The sequence below is a fragment of the Leptonychotes weddellii genome, chromosome 9 (genome assembly GCF_054177405.1).
Source record: "Leptonychotes weddellii isolate Sample4059 chromosome 9, ASM5417740v2, whole genome shotgun sequence".
Classification (NCBI taxonomy): domain Eukaryota; kingdom Metazoa; phylum Chordata; class Mammalia; order Carnivora; family Phocidae; genus Leptonychotes; species Leptonychotes weddellii.
This window is the reverse complement of record NC_138377.1, coordinates 11,552,392-11,573,923: the sequence shown is the minus strand read 5'-3', so window position 1 is coordinate 11,573,923 and position 21,532 is coordinate 11,552,392. Positions and strand designations below refer to the sequence as shown.

Genomic DNA, 21,532 nt, shown 5'->3' with positions numbered 1-21,532 from the left:
GAATGAATGAATGAATGAATACATTTTACAGATGGGGAGACTAAGACCAGGAAAGGGGAATAAATCAAACACGGCGTCTCCCACAACTCGCTGCCCCAAACCGCCTCTGCTGGGCAGCCTAGGGCACCTTTCAAAGGTTCATCCCTCGGGCCCGGGGCCTCAATCCCTGTTCTTACCCACTCAGCTTCTGCTCCCTGGTCTCTTAATGAATGAACGCCTCCATTCATTCATCGGGGCCCTTGGTTGGGAAAGCCCTGCAGGCTAGAAGACCCGGAGCAGGGCTGGAATAGGGAGAGACTGCCGGGAGGAGGAGGGCCTAGCAGGGCCAGGCTCTGCAGATTCTGGGGAGCACGGAGCCTGGTTCCAGGAGCGAACAGGGGGAAGCCACAGAGCGGGCTGAGGGGGCAGAGGCCTGATCCAATCCTCACCTTACAGAGGACCCTCAGGGCTGCCCTGAGGATTGCAGGGGCCAAGATAGAGGCAGAGAGGACCCTGCAGTGGTCCGGTCAGAGGCGGTGGGGCTGTTGGCTGCCGGGGCCGTGGGGAGATTGGAGATGTGATCGGGCAGAAATGACAAGACCCGCTGAGAGGTAAAATGTGGGGTGTGGAGCAGGTGGGATTAAGGAAGAGGATCGGGGGGCTTGGGGAGAGTTCCCGAACGGGTGGGGTGACGGTGCCTCCCAGAAACCTGCTCTACTGTCTCAAACACAACAGGGAAAAGTCTGGGGCTCCAATGCCCCAGCTAGGACTCTGGGATCCGGTCTCTCTCCTCACGTTCTTTTCCCGACTTGGCCTCATTCTCAGGCAGGCCGCCCCACACAGTGCCCGTAGCCAGCAGCAACCCCAGGCTGCATCCTATCGGGACAGCAAACCCAACAGAAAGAGAGTTTTTTCTAATATTTCCATAACACAAGCCCTGGGGCGGGGGGCGGGGGCTCCCATTGGCCAAGCTTGAACCACATGCCCAAACCTGAACCACTGAAATTGGGGGCCAGCTGGCAAGGCTGGGCCCACGTGCTTGTCTTTGAGCCATGTGGCTGGAGAGCTGGGGAGGGAGTGCGACACTGTGGAGGGGCTGGATGGTGGGCAGGGAGACAGGAGATATGACCAGTGCCCTGGCCAGGCTGGCATGCAGGGGATTTTCTGAGGGAAGGGCCCGGCATGGGGCTGGCTTGGGAGAGAAGGGCTGGTATGGTGCCTGGAGCGTGATCTGTGGGCCTTCCTGGTCCTTATCTGGGCAGGCCTCTCCCGGCATTCCTGCACAGGATGGCAGGGCTGGGCTCTGACCCTCCAGCCGGGGTGAGCTGCCGCCCCACTGGACGCCTGCCCTTTCCTGCCAGTCTCTCATGTTGAAAATTCCGTGATTTATGTGCATCCACAGCCTCAGATGCCTCCTGATAACGTCAGTGCTGAGGCTAGGGTGCCTACCTGCTCTGCCCACGGCCTTTGCTAGCACTGTAACCTCCCCAGACCTCAGCTGCTCCCTTGCTTGCCTGCCCGGTGAGTGAGGAAGGTTGTGCTCAGCTGGGGTGGGGCGCCTTGAGATCGGAACTCAAGCCCCCCCGCCCCCATTTCCTGGGGGTCCTGGCAAGGATTGGAGACGTCTGCTCAGCTTCTCTCTGGTTCTTGCGCTTTACTATCCACTCTTTCGGTGTCAGTCTCTGGCTTCACATTTGGCCCCAACACGTCTCTGCCGACCCTTCACCTGCACGAGTTCACGGTGGCAGGAGGGCTGCTGAAGTTCCAGCCTCAGCTCTTGGGTTTAAGTCCAGCAGGAGAGTGAGAGCCTTTCCTTACAGCTCCCTCCTTAACTGGGCCACTTCAGGTCTCATGCTCGTTCCCAATCCTCTGTGCCCATGAATGCAGATATCAACTGCCGGGCCTGAGTGCCCCGCTCCCAGACAGACAACAGGGCAGCAATGGGAAAGGGACAGTCAGGGGGGCCTCCCAGTGCCAAAGGCTGACCCGGCGCACACTGCTTCCCACCCCAGGAACCAAGCCTTAACCCCTCGGCTCTGTGGGCTTTCACCAACGACACAGGCCACGCGTCCATTTAAAAATCATTTTATTATTAACATCATCTTCCCATTTAGCCAAGTGTCTGTCATGTATAAGGAATGTCGGTAAATATTCCATTTGAAGCTTCTTTGTACATATTTCCATCGATAAATAAACTCTGAATTCACATAAAAAAGTTAAACTTAAATAGCTCCTATTTCCTTCTCTTGTAACAGGCATATATTGGTGAAATAGAAACATTCTCCAACTCAGGCTTTGCTCTAAGTGAGGACAGGAATTCACATGGTACAGTTATTGACAACAAAACCAAGAAATTGTCAGCTGGTGTCCTGGCTTGGACTAGGACTGAGGTGGAAAACAGAAAATTCACATTTGGTTTCCGGGCCGAGGTTGGGGCAGGAGTGGTAGGGGAAGGAGAGTTATGTTTACAGCTCTGATAAAAATAATCTGCTCTGCCACTGAATTTTAACTTTGGATATATTCTTCTACATTTGCTGATTAAGTCCATTATCATTTGACTTTAAAACGCAGATGTCGACTCACAAAATATGGCACATAATCCATTTTGGACAATGTTCAGTAGGTTCAAAAACTATCATCGGGCTGGCCAAAACAGTAACAGAAATGCGCGTGGGGACAGCGATGAACCGGGGCTCGTTCGGTTAGTTCAGTGTGGCCAGTCACACGTCCATCCGTGGCCTCGGTGCGGCGGGGTGGGGGTGGGGGTGCCCCAGGCGGGGCCCTGGGGGCCTGAGCAGCAGTGAGGCTGGCAGGCACCTGCTCAGAGCACCCGAGGGATGACGGTGAAGGGCACGGCAGGGCTGCTGGCCTCCAGCTCCAGGGCCGTCAGGAAGCACTCAGTGGCTGCTGCATCATTGCCCTGGGCTTGCAGGACCTCGCCCAGCCCGTTCCACACCTCGTGGGCCGTCGAGTTCACCTGCACGGCATCCCGGAGGATCTTCTCTGCTAGACTGTAGCGGCCCAGCTGATGAAGGATCAGGGCCTGCAGGCATTGGGGAGACAGACACACAGACAGACAGTCAGAGAGACTCTGCAACTCTCGGCTCTTACCTGTCCTCGAGTTCCCGCAGGTTTCTGGGAGGCGGGCATGGATCGCCATCGGGCTGGGCACACAGAGTAAGTTCAAATTCTTCCTGCACTTGGGGGCAATCATCAAAAGGGTGACCCGTGTTGGGCCATTTTGGAAAGATAAAAAATTGGCAATTTGACACGGTTCAGGTGAGTACTTAACGCCCGGGAGTGAACCAATCGGGATGGCCAGTGTGTACTGACCCAGGGGCCGCCCTATGTGTGCTGGCTGGTATCTAACGGTTCTTCTAACCTAGAGAAACGTTATTTGTGGCGTTACTGTCGGTCATGATTAGGACAGAATTTGTTTTCATTGCTCGCAGTTCCCCCTACCATAAACAAGCCCCTGCCTTCACCGCCCCCTGCTCACCCCAAGCACAGCTGTCATTTTCCATAGTTTTACTTATTTCAAAGATTGACTGATTGATTTTAGAGAGAGCGAGAAAGAGAGAAAGAGTGCAAACAGGGGGTGGGGCAGAGGGAGAGAGAAGCAGACTCCCTGATGAGGATGGAGTCCGATGTGGGGCTGGATCTCACGACCCCGAGATCATGACCTGGGCCGAAATCAAGAGTCGGACGCTTAACCGACTGAGCCACCCAGGTGCCCCCATTTTACAGTTTTAATTAGGATGTAGGCGTTGGTCCCCAAATATTTTACCATAACCGTGTTTCCCAGTCATGCATCCCTATGACTGATGGGTTTGCACTCTTTCATCCCATGACAGACTCTCGTTTCCTCAATCTCTCCCTCACGGGGCAGACACTGAGGTTGCACCCACTCTCTTCGCTATTATAAATCATGCTGTGATGAACATCCTTCCAGATAGTGCCGCTGCATTAAAAAGCAGTGAGGGGGCGAGAGGGTCAGCTAGCTTGTGTCCAGCCCAGAAGAAGAAATCTGCGCAGGTTCCTGTCTGCTGAGATAGGGCAGACAACTACTTAACAAAGTGGAATTGAACATGTCAGGTCTTTGAAAGGATGACTTTCAGAGCTTTGAAGTGACAAAAAAAACCCCAAAAAACAAAACCCCCAACCCAAAACGCAACACTTAAGTTCAACGAATCCAGTTTAAAAAACTAAAAACTTTTGTTCAAAGAAAAAAAATCTCAAAAGTTAAAGAACAGTCTAGACAATTGTGATTGCAGATGAAGAGCAGTCCTCTAAAAGATGTAAACAAAGACATGGAAAATATGTGACCTCGATTGTTAGTAAAGAAATGCAGGTCTCAGTAAGGAACATTCTGTGCTTATGAACTCGGCGGCAGACTGCGCTGTCATGCTGTGGTGACGCGGGGGGCAGGGGACCGATCCCTGACACTCCGCTCGCGGCTCCAAGAGGGGCACGACCCTGTGGGGATATAATGTGCAGAGTATTTGGAGAACCCCGGTCAGGCCACTTTGGGGAAATCTGCTCTAAAGAAAGAATCTCCAAGTGGTTGTCAAGCTGGTTCCACTGAGCCCCATCCAGGGCTTCTGCGAGGAGCCCGCCAGGGACTCTGCCCCACCCACGAGCACCCAGTGCAGGAGCTGTGAGGACGAGCTGGGCAGAGCTCAAGGTCAGCGGGGCCACAGCCAAGGAGAACCACGACCCCAGGGCAGTGCATGATCTGTGGAGGGTATGGAGAGATCTCCATACCGTAGCTCTGGCTCCCTGAACGGCCTTCCCGGGTGAGGAGGCAGAGGAGGAGGCCTCGGGCAGACAGAGGCTGTCCTCCCCTGGCCGGGGTGCAGCAGACCTTAGTGTCAGTTCTACTGTCTCTGGGGAGAAAATCGGAAGGAAGCAGTATACATTCCCTCTCTTATTAACATCTATGCATGCCTTAAGCATGTTCACGCGGTAGCCCAGGTCCTAAATCGGATCCGTCAGGCAGAAGGGTGGCTCCCTCCCTGAGGCTTCAGGACAAGGGCAGTGGCCCGGAGTCAGCCCTTGCCATGAGGATTTCCCCTTGCCTCCTGAAGCTTCCTCTCGTCAGACTACAGGCCTTCCCGTTCTCCCAGTGTGAACTGCTGGGTTTCAGCGGCCTTGCCCAGGCTGCTCAGGGTCAGGTGTGCAGAGACCCCCAGGGAGAGCCTCCCAGCTCTCTTCCCAGAGCTGCTGTCCCCCACCCACCCGTGAGCGGGCCAGGGAACTGTGTGCAGAGAGCAGGGACAGACGTCCAGCACGGACCTGGCTTCCTGGCGGGACGACGGATAGTGATAATAGAGGACATGTCCACACCTGGCTGCAAGGCCCGCTTCTGCTGCTGTGGGGTAAGATCCCGCAGTGGGGGAGCACCTATCCACGGTGGCGAGATCTCCCCACGCACTGCCCCATTTGGGCTCCTACAGGCGGCGTCCCCGGCCCTAGGCGCCCAGCCAGCTACTACGGAGTTGGGCTAGAACCCGCATATCCTAACTCTTAGGGCCTGCCTGAAATCCATCTGGGTGCCGAGTCCCGGGTGGGGCAGTAGTAAGTAGGCACTTCTGTCTCCTGGTGGGGTGCTGTCCCCGCTCTGGCCCTCCTTCAGAGAAACTTGGACAGCTCGAGGCCCACACTTCTCAATCTTGGCGGTCAGGCGGAGAAGAACGGGAGGCCTTCCCTAGGTGGTGTGCAACAGGATGTGAGGGCCACCGAGCTCCTGCCTCCTTTCTTCCAGGGGAGGTTATCAGCTTGAGCTCAGTCTAGAACATTCCGATTTAACCAACAGAGAAGTAAGAGGAGGGAGGGGGTCTGGGCGGTGGCAGCAAGCAGAGGCCTGAGGTTGACAAAAGTTGCCCCATCCTACTCCTTCAAGGTGTGACTTTCTCAGTGCATCACATTATTGAACACACACAACCCTTTTCTGAGGGGCTGTGCGTGCTGGGGAATGGCTGATGAGGGACAAGCCCCCTGGTGAGACAGAAAGAGGCGTCCCTGGTTTCTTGGCTGCAGGCCGGAAATACAATTTAGGTCCCGCTAGGCTCTGCTGCAGAGCCAACCCCACACTGTTTTCTTCCTCTACACGGAATGTTTTCGAATGTTTTCTCCCCATCAGGCGCGATGCTAGGCACGTGTACTTGGCTCAGCTCACATTACCACCGCTTTAGATACAAAGAGACAAGGTTCAGCAAGGCCAGGGATCTTGGCCAAGGTCACAGGGCCAGTGAACATGGAGCTGCAGGCCAGCCCAGGTCTGCCTGCGGCGAAAACCCCCATGCTCCCCACTACACCTTCCTACCCGCTCCCCTGCTCACTGCTGCCTCTGTCGCTTTAAGAGACAAGCCTGGAGCCCCTCGGGCACTAACCCAGTTACATCTGAGCAAGTGCAAATGGGCATCTGCCTGGGTGGGTCTTCCCTTTCATTTCTCCAACCGTGGATCACTGGCTCTGTCGCTCCTCCCCGTGGTTATGACGTGGTTCCTCTCCAGCCTAGCTTTTCTCCGGCTCAGACGGCTGCTTGGGAGCATCCTATATATTCACTCAAGGACTAGGAGGGCTCCTTGCTTCCCTTTGGTGGCCCACAGGCTGCCTGTAATCTTGAGGCTTGGGATGGATGTAGGTGCCAAAGGACTGGGGGTCTTGTTAGCCAGAAAGTGGGCCATTGAGAGGTGGAGACCCAGGAGGGCCAGGGCCTTGGCCTTGGCCCACTAAGACCCAGAGGTCACTGCTCTCAGCATCAATGACCTGCCCCCACCCTGCTGGAGTGGAGATAAGGACCCCAGCCTTTTTGCTGGGAATTTTGTTTAGAAGATGGCAGGCTGCTAAATCTGGCTGTAGCCTATCCTGGGGGCTCCAGCGTATACAGCAGGGGGCAAGTCTACTTACCCCCAAATGCCTGCAGAGAACCAGCCAATGGGCTAATCTGACCTATCACACTCCATCCTGGGCAGCTGAGAGTATTCATGTTCTCTAGGGTTCTGGGGTTCTTGTGGGCTTGGAAATTTCCAGCCCATATACCTGGACTTATATTCCTAATGCAGGAACAGGCTACCCTTTCCAGATGACCTTGAAGCTTCCAGAGCAATCTGTTTAGTGGAATTAATTCCTAAAGCTGGAGCTGCTCAGGGAGACATGAGACGCTTGCCAGGGGCTGCCAGCTCAGGCTTGGCAAGGGAGTGAAAAATCAGCCTCTGCCCAGTGCCTCAACAAGCCAAGAGCGACTCAGAAATCAGTCACATAATGGGATCAAGCAGGACAAGCTCTGGCTGGGCTCTGAGCCATTGCAGGCAGGTTGGCCAGAGGTGGGCTGGGACCTGGCTGTCAGGACTGACAGCGCCCCCACCCCACCCCACCCCCCGCCCTCAAACCCCAGTGTGCTGGGAGGGGCCTTCCTTGGCTCTGTTGTGCTCTTTTGCACTAGAACCCTGACACCTTTTCCAATTCTATAGGCCCTGCTTCCTCTCTTCTCCAGCCGTCAAAGGCCTAACTCCTGAGGCTGGCATTAACTATTCGCACCACTGGCTGGATCCAACTTTCTCCTAGTACAGACCTCTGAAAGCCCATGCATTTCTGCAGGATGCATCCCCCAGGCCCCTTTCACCTCTCCAACGTTAGCCGTTCCTGGTCTGGCCCCTCCTGCTGCAGCTCTAGTCCATCTGCTAAAAGCCCTGTTGATCGCCATTCCCCCAAGAGCCCAGGCCACACTGCTCCCCCCACCCCCAACCTTAGGTAGTACTACCCAGAGGCATGGGTCCTGCTCCCAGCCCTCAGACTGGCAGGAGACAGAGATTTCCAGGACTGACATATTTCATTACCAGAATAACCCACCTTCTCCCCCATATCAAAATCCCAAACCCCGCTGAGTGACTGTCCAGATCCCAGCCATGTGCTGGGGACACAGAGGAGGCCGAGGAGCAAGGCTGCTCTCCAAGCTTGGGGCCCAGTGCAAATCCTAACGAGACCGAGCGATGGCTGCACACCGGGGTTGGGCTGTGCCGAAGACCTAAGACACCTGGCCGAGCTGAGACATGAACTCGCGTGGTTCGTGCCTGCTCCTCACACCAGACCCTCTTTCCTTCTCTGGGAGAGGTTGTGCAAACAGGCTCTCATCCTTCTCAACCCTGCCGTTCCTGAGCCGCTGCAGGTAAGGAGCCAGCGGGGCTGGCCTTCCTGGAAGCAGGGGGCCACCCACAGGGATCTCATTTGTCCCCTTCTCTGGACACAAATGAAGACAGCCTCCCAAACTGTGATTATTATAATCAGGTGTTCTGTACAAACAAGATCCTGGTGCTGTACCAAACTGGAAGTAAGGGAGGAAATTAAACCTGTTACTTCAAACGAGACAAAACGGACTTGGCTAATTTGAGGACAATTAGTCTCTTCCTCACTCATGTCTTGAGTGTGTGTGTGTGTGTGTGTGTGAGATAACTGATGCTTGAGGACTGAAGACCTTGCCACATGCCGCGGGCAGGCTTCCTGCTCCAGCCCTGGGTCAGGTGACCAGCAGCAAAGGCTGCAGGACCCAAGCCCCTCTGGGAGACCTCAGACATCCCCGCGGTGCTCTGCGCAAGTGCCAAGTCAGCCCTTTGCCGGGCTCAAGGGCACGGCGCGGACCACTGCTTGTCTCTGGAGGCGTACGGGCCAGAGAGATAACGTCCCTGCAAGGCAGCGCCCTTCCCAATGCCGAGCCGCCGCCAAAAAGCAGCCGTGCAGCTCAGCTCTAGCTGGGGGTCGGGCAGCGGTCTCCACGTGCCTATCGCTTCTCCCCAGGCAGGAGCCCCGGGAAATCCCACACTCGGCAGCAGAGTGGGGACCGAGACTGCCTCGCGCTTGCCCTGCCCCTTGTGGGCATGGCTCTGGGCTCCTGGAGCAGAGATCAGCGGCTGCCCTTGCCGTGTCAGAGCCGGCCTGGGCTTTGCAGAGACCTACCAAGGCCAGGGTGGGGGAGGTCGTCTGGTGTGAGGGGCGGCACTGGAGTATTTAAGAGTCTGGGTCAGAGGCTCCACCATCGCATCATTGCAGGGCTCGGGGCCGCAGCTTAGGGCAGCTTTGTCAGGAGGCTCCTCCAAAAATACAGATAAACCCGAGAGGACGAACGCACGGATCCACCAGGCTCGATTCATTTTTAACGTGCAAAGTATTATAACCAGTGCACTGTGTGTGTTACCCATCGCAAAATGCCTCCCTAACTGCCCCGTGGTACGAGGTGCCTTATCTCCATCCCGGCTCGCCCACTCGGCCTTGCTCCGAATGCCTGCAGGGCGGGGACTGGGCAGGAGGTGGTCATCTCTGTCCTGTCAGGCCTGGTGCCGAGCAAGCGGGCTACATTCAGTGCGGGATGAATAAATGAGGAGACCCCAAATATCTACGAGGTAAGAATCAGGTGTAAAGCCACTGCTGACCAAGTCCAGGTCTGTCTAGCCCAGGGCCGGCGCCCCCGCCTGCCACAGCATGCCTCAGAGAGGGTGAAGGATTTTGCCAGCACTCATGAGCCAGGGGCCTCAGGGCAAGGGCTATGCCCGGAGGAAGCAGACAGGGGCTCAGGACCAGATCTACAGCCTCTCTGGGGCCGTTCAAGTCAAACCAGCACCTCCAAGGCTTTCGGACAAAGATACATAAGCCTCCCCCTGGTGGGACTTCTGTTGTCAGGGCCCTGGGATTGTGATGGCAGCTAAAGGAAAGCCCATTTCCCCACCCTGTCACCCTCCGGGACAATGACAGGTTGCAGCCTGAGCTGCTGGCCACAGCTGGCTCGCTGTGGGGTTCAGGACCCAGGCGAGGGGTTACAAAGATCTCTGCAGGCTCTGGCAACAGCCAGAGGACCCGCCCAGCGCAGGGGAAAGGACTGGCACTCTCTTAAAAGAGGGCGGAGTGTAGGGTAAGAGTGTGGCCTGAGGCTCCCTGGGACAGGGTGTGAACCAGCTCCACCAGTGACTTGGACGACTTCTGGGTCCCAGATGCTTTGTCTGTATACTGGGGACAAGTACCAACTCACAGGAGAGTCGTGAGGCCCAAATGAGAGCAAGTTCATAAAGCGCTCGGTAAACCTTTGGTGAATGGTCACCACGATCGATACGATTACCACCATTATCGTTACTCTTACCGACCGAGGGGAGGGGAGGCCCTTCCCGGATGCCCATGGTTGCAGGACTCTTCACTGCCAACCCTGTGTCCCTCTGGATAGTTCTCTGTAAGAGCAAGGATTGTCTGATTTGTCCTTGCATGTGCAGCCCCCAGGGTGGGACGGGCACAGAGGAGGTTCCTGGTGCGTATTTGGTGAAGGGATGGAAGGATGGACAAGTGGATGGCGTGGGACACTGCGTGATGGTGGGGAGGACAGAGGTGGGCATGACTTCTTGCTAGTGCTCCAAACTCCTGGCCTCAGGTCACCCTGTCCACACTGCCATCAGAGCCCATCCACTCGGAGCCTCCTCTGCCTTCCAGGGAAGGCCAGAGTGGGGCTAGATCCCTGAAGGGGCTGGGAGGAGGGGGCCTGGTGTGGTGCCTGGCACAGGGCATGGGCCCCGAGTCTCTGACCCCAATCTCTGTGCTCTGACTCGGCCCTCAGCCCCGCCTGCTTGGAGCTGTCCTGCTGGGGGCTATGTGCGCGGCAGAAGGAGAGCTTCCTGGAAGCCCACGGGGGGCCCCCCCGCCGCCGAGAGGAGCAGGGACCCCCTGTGACCTGCTGCCCCTCCCCAGACATTGTAGATTGGCAGGACTGGAGTCTGCATTAGCTGAAGCTGAAGCATCGCCGAGGAAACCAGCACGCTAGCCCCCGATTCTCGTCAGGGATTTGCCTTTTCCTTCCTGAGGATGCAATCCATCAGACAGGAGCAGGGTGGTGGCTGTGCTCTCAAATCAGAATATAACAGGCTGCCTGCCAGGGCCACCCTGAGAAGGCCAGGCGAGACAAGGGCTCTGTAAAGACTTCCTTGGATCAGCCGTGGGAAGGCAAGGTGAGGGGCTGCCCCCTGTCTCCCTTCCCCGGGAGCGGCCCTTTCTTCCCTGGTGAGGATCAAAGGCACAGACAGTCCTGAGCACCTGGCATTTTGTGGGCGCAGCTGAGGGGCCAGCCGGAGCCCCGCCCTGCTTTCCAACAATGCCTCGAAAAGGAGCTGAAAACACACTTGGATGGGGTGGGGGCGGGGCTCAGCTTCTCTACCTGGACTCCAGCGGCTCCGGGTGAGGTCTGGTCTATACCCGGCTCTGTTTTATGTTTCCTTTCTGTGTGTTTTGAGTGCTTAGAAATGCACGCTGCCTTGCCAGGGGTCCGAGTGTGTGTGTCCTGGCCAACTAGGCTGGCCTTGGAAGGGCCTCCTAACCAGGCCAGGAGCTCCAAAGGGGCCAGATCCTAGGTATCCCGGCTGATGCCAAGGTCATCACTGCCCTGCAGCCCTTAGACACGTCTGCCCACTGAACCTCCGGAGTCAGGTGGGGTTCACACATTGCAACTCAGCCCCCTTTTGGCTAGGTCAGTCAAGCGTGAGTTGGGGGTGCCCCGGAGAAGGGCCTCCTGGAGGGTCAGATGGTCGGAATTTTGGGGTGAGGACTGGTATGGAGCTGGTCTTTTCGTTTTGGCCATTTTACTTCATTTTGGCCCAGTTTCTGCAAAGGCCAAGGCCAGCCATTCCTGGCAACCTCACGACCGTCCACAGAGAGCAGGCTCGTGTGAGGCGGCCACGGCCACCAGCCAGGTTCTCCAGGTACCGTCCACCCCACCTGGCCTAATGCAGGGACAGAACATTCATGAGACCACTTAACCTTCCGAACAAAGGACCACTGACATCCTGTACCAGGGACTCGGACTGAAGAGCAGGAAGGAAGAGGCTGAGGGACAAAGGGGAGGAGGGAGACATGGGCTGAGCGGCTCCTGGGGAAGGGCTAGTGACTGGACAGGCCACACTGAGAAGGGGCTCCTTGTGACGAGGTGAGCGGAAGCCAGGCCCCCGAGGTAGCTGGCCCTGCTCCATCCATGATTGGGCCAGAGATGGACATTACAGGAAAATGTTCTCGTGTCCGAGGCTGGCCAGGTCCGGGGGAGGGAGGGGCAGGGGTCTGAGCGCTGAAAAGACACCCTTGGAGGCTTTCCCTCAGGGTGTGCTGTGAATTGGAGCTGAGTATTCCAGAAGTGGGGAGGCAAAGCCCCCAGCCCCTCCCTTCCCTCCACCCAGGGAACAACCAGACGTGCCTGAGAGGCTGCTGGCATCTTTGTTCACTCAGGACATCTGACGGCTGGGGGGGCTGTGCTCTCACGGGGCCCCTTTTCCAGGTCAAATGTTTTATTTGAAGAAATGTGCCTTCTGGAGACCAGGCCTTTCTAGCATTGAACTCAACTCAGAAGGAAACAAAACTCAATTGTCCCCAAACCTCTTATTTTTCTAAGCCAGCAGCCAACCATCCATGGAAGCAGAGCTCCTCGGGGTGAGGAGGGGGCTCTGGCCTCTGCTTTATGACGCATGAGCCTCTGCTGCAGTCCCTGACAGGCAGCCTCCCATTGTTGCTTACTCCCTCCAGTGATGGGGAGCTCACCACTACCCCGGGCAGCCCACACCATTAGTGGGCAGTCTGAACTGTCAGTTAAAAATGTGGAGCCCTAATTAGGCTTTTTGTCTAATTCCCACTCTCTGATGTTCGTTGAATCCCCTGGCGTCATGTGGAAAAAGTCCCCTCCCCTCCCCTTTTTACCTGATAGCCCTTCAGGATCTGAAGAAAGCTTCCAGAATCACACGCGCGCACACTCACGCACGCACACACACGCAGTCCAGGGCATTAGAGGAACAGTAAACTCAGGCCTCCCTACTCCCCCCACCTCACCGAATTCTGCCGCTGAGCACAGCCCCCGAAGGAGACCGCACTGTGGGTCCAGAAGGACGAGCCGTTAGGCTCCAAGACGATGTGAGTGTGGCTTTTCCTTTACGTAAAGCATCTGACTGGCAGCATCTTTCAAAGCTTCTTTCCTCCAGAATGGTTTGGAATATTCTGGAGGAGCTGATTCTGCAAATAGCAGCATGACAGGCTGTCAGGCAGGAAACATGCCAGCAGTGAGGATGGGGGCAGTCTGGCCATAAGCCAAAGGGCCTGCCCAGCCTCGCATGGATTTCACGCAGAAATCCCAATTTGGCCCCGAATCTCCTCTGGCCTCATTTCTTTGAAACTGGGTACACTTCAGTGTCGGTGCCAAAATATCCACATGCTGTGGTGGCTTTTAGAGAACAGTTGCTGGATCATGGGGACGTTGAGGGGAGGGACCACAGTCAGCCAGCCGGCCGGCAGCCTCCAAGCACCAAGCAGCCCCAGCCTGCCCCTGCTGTAGACAAATGGCCAGAGCGTGGTCAGGGATGACAGAGAAGAGCACATGAGCATTCCCCAAAGGGCCAGCCTCCTAACTTCCTAAGCAGGAGACAGGGGCCCTGAGTGGGCAAGCACTCCACCCAGATCCCAGCACCCAGGTCCCAGGCTGGGGCTCCGTTCGGTCGACCATAACCACAGGCGCTTCTCGTTCTTTCCTCCCTTCTGAAAACTTCACTGAGCACCTGTGGATGTTCTGGCCCCAGTGTGCTGAGGGCTGGGAGCTCAGTTGCATCGACCGTCACTCTGGTCATGCGCCCTGCCCTCTCTGAGCCAGGCAGGGCTGAGTGCCCATGTGGAGGCCCAGCATCTAGAACAGAGAAAGGCCCGCTGGAAGAAGGGAAGACATTCCAGAAGACATGACACACCCTTTTCCTAACTAATGAGAAAACTGAAGCTCAGAGTCGAGGTGACCGGCTCATGGCCACAGAGCTACTCCTGCCTCTGAAAGCTTCGTGCGGACAGGCGTGTGGGCAGCCACAGCTGGGAAGGGTCTTACCGATGACAGAGACACAAGAAAAGGGCCTTGGGCAGGCCAGCACCTGGCTCAGTCCCCCAGCCAGATGGAGGCCAAGTTGGGTCTAAGAACCCAGGTTCCAGAGGACCAGCTCAGGGGACCAGGGTCTCTGGAGGGTGTTGGGCATTTAGGGGACCAAGAGACACATTCTAAGAGGACTTCTCAGGGTTATCTGGCTCTGGACGGGGCTGTCCAGGGAGCAGTCCTCTTTGGGGGAGAAGTTCTGGGGACGTGACTTCCCTGTCCAGCTCTGTCAGCCTGCCTGGGCTCTGCGGGTCCTTCTCCCATGTGGTGGCTGCCACACTCCAGTGGGGCGAGGCTGGGGGCTCTCCAGACCCAGGTGAGCACCAGAGGACCTAGCTCAAGAGGGGCTGACGGGGCTGCTCACAACTGCATGACGGGAACAATGCCCACCCTACCCAGCACGCTGTGCTGGCAGCCCGGAGGGTCACCCACCTAGCTGTCCCTCCAAGTCAGGACCCTGCCGTGTGGAGCAGGACAGCCCAGCTCCCTCCCATTCGGCCGGCTCTGCTCATCCTACAACCACCCCCCTCCGTAATGTCTGCCGGCGGCTGAGATCATTTAGGAAACTGGTCACCCTCCAAATCAGAGATGGGGTACCCTGTGCCCTCAGCAGTCTCCCCTGCCCTAACTAGGACCCAGCTATCTAACACTCTGACTCCCTTTCTTTACCCGCCCTTTGGAATGAATGGTGTGGAGGTTTTGTTAGTCAGGAAAAGAAAATGTCGGAGCCCCTCTCTGACTTCAGCATTGTAAAGGCTAACAAGGCATCTGCTTCCTCCCTGAAAACATCTCAAAGGCAGCCTTTGAGCTGCTCCCTTTGGGTCCCAAGCACAGCCCCCACCCCCCAGCCCTGGCAGGTGAATCACTTGGATCTGTGTGCTAAGGCCTGGGGGTGAGGCCAGGCCAAGGGCAATGGGGGATCCCCCTGTCTGGTGGGGTGAGCCCTCTTCCCCCTCCATTGCAACCCCCGGGGCAAGGCACGCACAGATCCCAGGCACACACACACAGAAGCACTGGCATCAACGCCTCTACGGCTTGGCTCGGCTCGGCGCACTGACCTAACTGAAGAAATGTCAGACCAGGCAAGTCCCATGCACTGTCAAAGGACACCAGTGAGAACGTCCGCCTCTGAGCACCTCAGGCTGAGCACCCTAGCGAGGGGTGGAAAGGGGACAGGAGAAGGCCCTGGGGTCCCCAGAAACATACAGGGAGGTTGGGCATCCTCCTTACTCTGACGCCTGTGACAGCTCTTGGTAAAATTCCAGATGATTCTCCACCTTCCCCTCCCCCGATTTGCCATTTAAATTGCATGCCCCAGCGTCGCAGTGAGTATTAGCTCAGAGGCTCCGCATAGACACGAATTATTAGCCACCACTTCTTAGGTGAGAGAAAGCCAGAGCTTGGCCCTGGTGATGCGGGACCTGCACATCCCAGGCAGCATTTCCTGTGGGTGCTAACCCGGCTCCCCTTGCTCGTCTTTCCCACTGGTAATGGGCAAGAGACTGCTGTTGGCTTACTTCTACATCTCCCTGGTTGACTTATTTATTTATTTTTATCTACCTTCCCCAACAACAAGTCAGGCAGGGCGGCCGGGAAGTCAGCGCTTCCCCACGGCCCCATGGCCCGAGTTATCCACGCAGTGGAAAGTTTGGTGCTAATCACTCCCCGGAGGCGGAGGCCCAGGCTTCCACCCTCTGGGGAGGCTGCTGCCGCCCCAGGCGGGTTTGGGAAGATGGCGTTCCACCCCAGGCCTGTGTGGCCCAGCCAGTGAGGTGTGGGCCACGGGGAAGCTCTGAGCCAACTTCAGGCCCAGCCTTCCCCCGGGATCTGGGGACCCTGGCTTCCACAGGTGAGAAGGGTGGCGCAGGCAGACGCTTAGCTTCCCAGGAGGTGACGAAGATGGGTGGGCATGGAGGCAGAGACGTGGCCCAGAGCTCTGGGTGGGGGATGTGTCTGACAGGCCCCAGCTGGAAGTTCTCTAGCCTCTGGAGAACAGTCACACATGACCTACACAGAGCTGAGCTGAGGGCTTGCTGGGAGCCCCTGGGCCAGAGCGTGGGAGAGTCCTCGAAACCCCTGCCCCATTCCTGAGGTCCAGGGGGAGCGTGTCACACCTTTCACTGGGGTGTCGCTGACTTGTTTCTGACCATTTACCACCAAACATGGCAAAAGCCTGTCTCAGTTATTCCCACGGAGAAGTCCTGGCCTTCCCTGGGGCAGGAACACAGGGCTGGTGGGCATCCTGCCAGTCGGTCAGTGGAGGGCACACCGCCCCAGGCCAGCTCTGTGGCCCACACCCAAGCACCCAACTTGGGCAGAAGCTTCTCTCTGCCTCACTTTTCCAGCCTAGAACACAAAGCAGTGGAGCAGATGCTCAAGATGACAACTGTAGGGTCTGGTAGAATCTTCCACCAACAAGTATTTTTGGGGAATCACCTATTGTACCTCCAGTTTCAGAACTTAAGCGTTAACTAGAGAAACAAGCAGAAAACGTTACAGGGCAGCGTCTCTTTCTGCAGTCTGGGGGAGAGACTGCTCACAGCATGCCAGGAAGGGACAGGGCGGGGGCCTTCCTGGAGGAGGAGAGGCGGACCCAGACCAGGCAGCGGCCCTGGAGCCCGGCTTCCCGCGGTGCTATGTTGGCCGGGCTGAGCGCTGAGGGGTCGCTGGGCCGTGCCTTGTGCCTTTCTCTCTGACACTTGAAAGCTAGCCAGTGGCTGGAGACACTTCGGTGTGGACGAGGGTCAGAAGACAGGCTCACTGGTGGTAACGGAAGACAACTGGATTTACAAGAAACCCTGAAAACTCAAGAAACCAACAGTGCACAGGAAAAGGGCTCCCAGCTGCTGGACTGTGTGCGAACTCAGGCACCTGGAGGCAGGGCCTCGGGGACTCATCTCTGTCACCCCAGGGACCCGTGTGGTCCTCGGGACCCAGTGGACACTCCTCTCCCGGCCGTGAGCCAGTCACCCCCTCCTGTCCAGGCCTGGGTCCACCAGAAGGGCCTGGAAACTTCATCCGGCCGCCGTGCCAGCTTGCACCTCTGGGCAAGGTGCATCTCTGTCTGGGTGGTGGGGTGACAGGTGTGCTCCTCAGCCAGGCCGGCCAGCAAGGCTTCCAGACCCCAGCCCTCAAGGCCACCTGGGGACACAGGCTCAGCCGGGCTCCACCAGCAGCCGCCAGGATGACACAGAGCCAGGGTGCACCCCAGGTCTGAGCATTCAACAGGCCCTGCTGGGGGCCCCCGGCCCGGGGCTCCCCCCACCGCCCCAGCAGCACCCCGCCGCCACTGGAGACAAACAGTTCTCTTGACAACGCACTGAGACGCAAACGCTGCTGATTCACTACCTGCCCCGGGGGACGCGGTCATCTTGGCAAGCGCCTTGCCCATCCCTGCCAGGGTCTGGCACCAGCTCTTCTTTCCACGTTTAACCAGAAACAAACAGAAATGATAAGACACTTCTGATGGAGAGAGGACTGGAATCGATACGCCTTGGAAAAAGTTTTTCCACAAATGACAAGAGAACTCAACAACACGGAACCCAGGCAGGCAGGGCAGGGAGCTCGCTGGACAGTGCTCTGCTCTGCCCTGACTGCCCCTCCCCGCCCTCCAACCCCCACGGCATCCCTGGTGTAGCACAGCCAAGGAAAGCTCCCAGCCGGTGAGAGAAGAAAACAGGCGGTTTGCTCAGAAACGGGGAGTTTTACTCCTGGCTTTTTGCCAAGGCTTGCTCCCGGGGCCCCCAGACTTGTCCCCAGGCTGCAACAGTGACAGTGGCAGACGGGCCGGGGACTCGCGGAGAGCCATTGCCATCAGGGAACCCCGTGGCTGCTGCGGAAATGGGACAGGGACTCAGCCTGGCACTTTCTTTTCCAACACAATTGAGCTCCTATCACTGGCCACTTTGATATGGAAAAGATCAGCATCAAGATCAGAGTCATTTCCTCAAAAATCCCCCATGAGCTCTAACGGGAAGAGCACAGGGATGTGCCCACCCCCCCAAACAGAGGCTGGCAGGGCTGAGCTAACAGGCACCAGCCACCTGCTGTGGGGTGGGCCGTGGCTAACAAGGAGCATCGAGCCTCCCCCCAAGCCCGATGCCCATGCACAGAGCTCCGAGACAGATCCGAGAGGGGCTGAAACAACCGTTTGCAGGGAAATGGGAAAGCGGCAGCAATAGCAAGAATGGCTCCCGAGGTTCAGAGCACGGGCCTTGCATGCCGCGTGGATTTAGGAAAGGTAATGCTGAATACTGCTCCCTGGGGTCCACGAAGTGGCTTCTCACAGCCGTGGGTGACCTGCTCGGAGGCTGTGGCTGCCAAGGAGCTGAGGGGATGAGCTCTCAGCCTCCCTGTAACCCACTTGGGCGCCCCCAGCTCTCTGGTTGTGATGCTGAGCTGAGGAGGGAGCCCTTCCCTTATCTCAATGAGGGAGGAAGAGTAGGACCATGGGGATGCCTAATGTCCATCCTCTACGGCCTCTGGGGGACCTCTTCACTTCGCACATGATTCTCACAGCCACACTGGTTTGGGAAAAGGAAGGCCTGGAAGACTAGCAGCTGCTGGGTAGATGTGATGTGCTGGGCAGGTGCTCAGAACCGTGTTCAACCTTTACGACAGCTCTGTTAGGGTGGAATTTTCATTTCTGTATGACAGAATTTCATTTCTAAATAACATGTCCTAGTCATACAAATTGCCAATGAATGAATGGTAGAGCTAGAATTCAAATGTAGGTCTTTTTGCTCCAAACCACACCCCCCCCTTCCTGCCACCTGTCCGGGCAATTCCGAGTCTCGTTCTTTCTCCCGAGCCTCCGCTGGGCTGTTCTGTCTCTGTCTAGAGTGGCAAGGTGAACTCCACTGTATCTGTGCCATGAGCACTCTCCACCCCGGGAGTCCTGAGTCAGGGACACTGTCTCTCTGCCCATATACCCTCTTGCTCCCCCTTTGCCTCCCTATCCCCCATTAAACCATCTAGATCTGAGTCCAGTGGAGTTCTGATAAACTGGCTCTCTGAAAGAAAAGGCCCTGACGTGTAGTGCTTGCCAATTTCCATGGTATAAACACTCCACCGTGGCTGGTTTCAAGCTCCCCATGATGTCACTGCTGGGAAAGAAGGGGCAGAGCGGGCTCACCACCTGCACCTGCTAATGGGCTGGAGCTCCAGGAGGCCAAGGCACAGCAGCGGAGGACCACGGAAGACGCAAGGGACACTGGTGCCGTACCATCCGCCCATCCTGTCGGCCAAAGCACACTGCCATCTTGATGGCTGGGGCCGGGGTGGGGGGGGGCGGTCAGCCCAAAAACTCTTCAGGGTTAAAGGAGGCAGACAGGGAGAAAAGAGATATGTTTTCTTCTGTGATCGAGCAGCTTGACTGGGGGAAAGCTGAAGGCATCATGGAACCCCCTCAGAACACCTCCAACACCTGGGAAAATGGGGCTGGGGGCTTTGTCTTCTCCCATTTAGTCTCCAAAAAAACATTCAGCAACACAGTGCTTTGAGCCTGCTTTCTCTAAAGCCAATTTTCTTGTCAACTGGGCTGTGTCCCATGTCTTACTTGCTGGTGGGTGTGTGGGCGTCCGCACCGTTGTAGGGGTGGCTGGAGGGCGCTGCTGTCGGCAAGAAGGATGGGACTGTAGCCGGCTTTCTTTAATCATTCCAAAGGCAGAAGCAGATGTGTCACCTCTATAGAAGATGCCAGGCAGCAGGTAAAGAATTTAACAGCTTGTGGGAGTTCTAATTAGATTGCCAATTATAACTCAATTGACCTGCCTGGCTTTGAAAGGCCTGGAAAAATGCATGTTGTCCTTAGGAAGAAGCAGATTCTGCTTCTAGTTTGTTCTGGGAGATCCCTGTGGGGATTGCTTGCTTGCACTTTGGTTCTAGCCCCATGCCTCTGTCTGGACACTCGCTGCCCCGATGCAGAGGATGAGAGGAAATCTGCGGGGACTCGGATCCCTACAGGGGAGGGGCCGTTTTCTGCACTAGGCATGCTTTGCTCCTTTATTTATGAAAAAAGACTCAGCATCGTGTACCACAGGCCTCCCTGCAGGGGTGGGCCAGCAGTTTCTGCTTCCTTTGGAAGGACATCAGCCAGCACTGCAATTATGGATCTAATCAAGACTGACCTCTTGGGGCGCCTGGGTGGCTCAGTCGGTTAAGGGGCTGCCTTCGGCTCAGGTCATGATCTCAGGGTCCTGGGATCGAGCCCCACATGGGGAGCCCGCTTCTCTCTCTCCTCCCCGCTTGTGATCTCTCTCGCTATCTCTCTCTCTCTCTCTCAAGTAAATAAAATCTTAAAAAAAAAAAAAAAGAAGACTGACCCCTTGGCAAGGGCAGATCCCAGGCTCTGTGTGTGTGTGTGTATGTCCAAGATTCCTTGCAGAAAAGGCCACTGTTGTTATCAGCCTAGGTCGCCAACCTTCCCTGGGGGCTCTGGCACCTGGCAGGGGAATCAGGGCCCCAACAGACATGACAGGGGAGGTTTCACGTTCCTCCGAGGAACCAAGGCATGCATTCACTGTCAGACACCATGACAGTCCTCTGGCTCACACAGGGATCACATCTGATTCTCCCATCATCATCCGTCTTCATGGAGGAAGACACTGAGGTCCAGAGGAGCCCAAGGCCCTCAGCTCCTCCATGTGGGAGCTGTGTCTAGAATTCAAATCACTCCCGTCTCCCACACTTATCACAGTGATCTTGCTGACCGGGACCCTTCCTCTGCACGGCGGCTTCATGGACATCCCCTAAACCAACGCGGGATGCAGGGCTGGCCACAGCCCTGAGCCGAGAGCAGAGCGGGACCGTGGGAACAGGAGGGCTTGCGAATCTGGCAGGGTCAGGCCCAAATGCCAGCTATGGTTTGGATGAGCCGTGTGGATGGGAAAACTGTAAATGACCAGAATGTACATTTCCTCATTAGCCAAATTTCTCTCCTGCTCCTCAAATGTTGGTGCTCCTTGGGTTTCGCCCTTGGCCCTCTTTCTTTCTCCCTCTCTGATTCACAGCCCAGCTGGGAATGGGTCTCACGTCCTCTCATTGCTTCAGCTGTTCCCTCCAGGCCACCACGGCTTCCTAACCATGGCCCCCGCCCTGGAAATGCCTCCAGACCCAGCCAGCCACACTCCAGGCTTGCATTCCTCTTCCCAAAACTGCCCCTCCTCCCGAGTCTCCTTGAGCTGGGGAGGTCTTAGCCATCCAGGGACCTGAACCAGGTGTCTGAGAATCAGACAAGAACCTTCCAATTCCCTCACCAAACCTTACTGAATCTGCCTTCTCAAAATCTCTCATCCTGGACTGTCAAGATGTTACTAGCTGAGTTTAGTCCTCCGTGTCTCAGCTTCTGCCTAACTTAGCCTCCACAGCTTTTAGAATGATCGCTCCAAAATGCAAACCTGACCACGTTACTTTGTTTTAACCTGTCTTAATCCTGAAACATTTCAAGCATGTGGAAAATCAGAAAGGCTAATATAATGAACATCTATACACCTATCTCCTAAATTTAACAACTGTTAACTTTATTCACACTTGCTTTGTCTATTTTGGGGGCAAGAATTGGTTTTTTAATTATAGGCATTGTGATACCTCATCCCTAAATACCAAGTCACCACCTTCCTCGAGCCCCTGGGTTTGAGA

At 56.4% G+C, this 21,532-nt stretch overlaps 1 protein-coding gene across 1 annotated transcript in view; it reads right to left on the bottom strand.

Moving 5' to 3' along the window:
• Window positions 1-2,048: 2,048 nt before the first annotated feature.
• TTC7B (tetratricopeptide repeat domain 7B) overlaps window positions 2,049-21,532 on the bottom strand; it is a 219,442-nt gene continuing 199,958 nt past the window's right edge. The window contains exon 18 of the mRNA XM_081829739.1: window positions 2,049-3,022. Within this exon, the coding sequence (XP_081685865.1) occupies window positions 2,801-3,022 (222 nt within the window). The 3' untranslated portion in view covers window positions 2,049-2,800. The remainder of the gene's footprint in view (window positions 3,023-21,532) is intronic.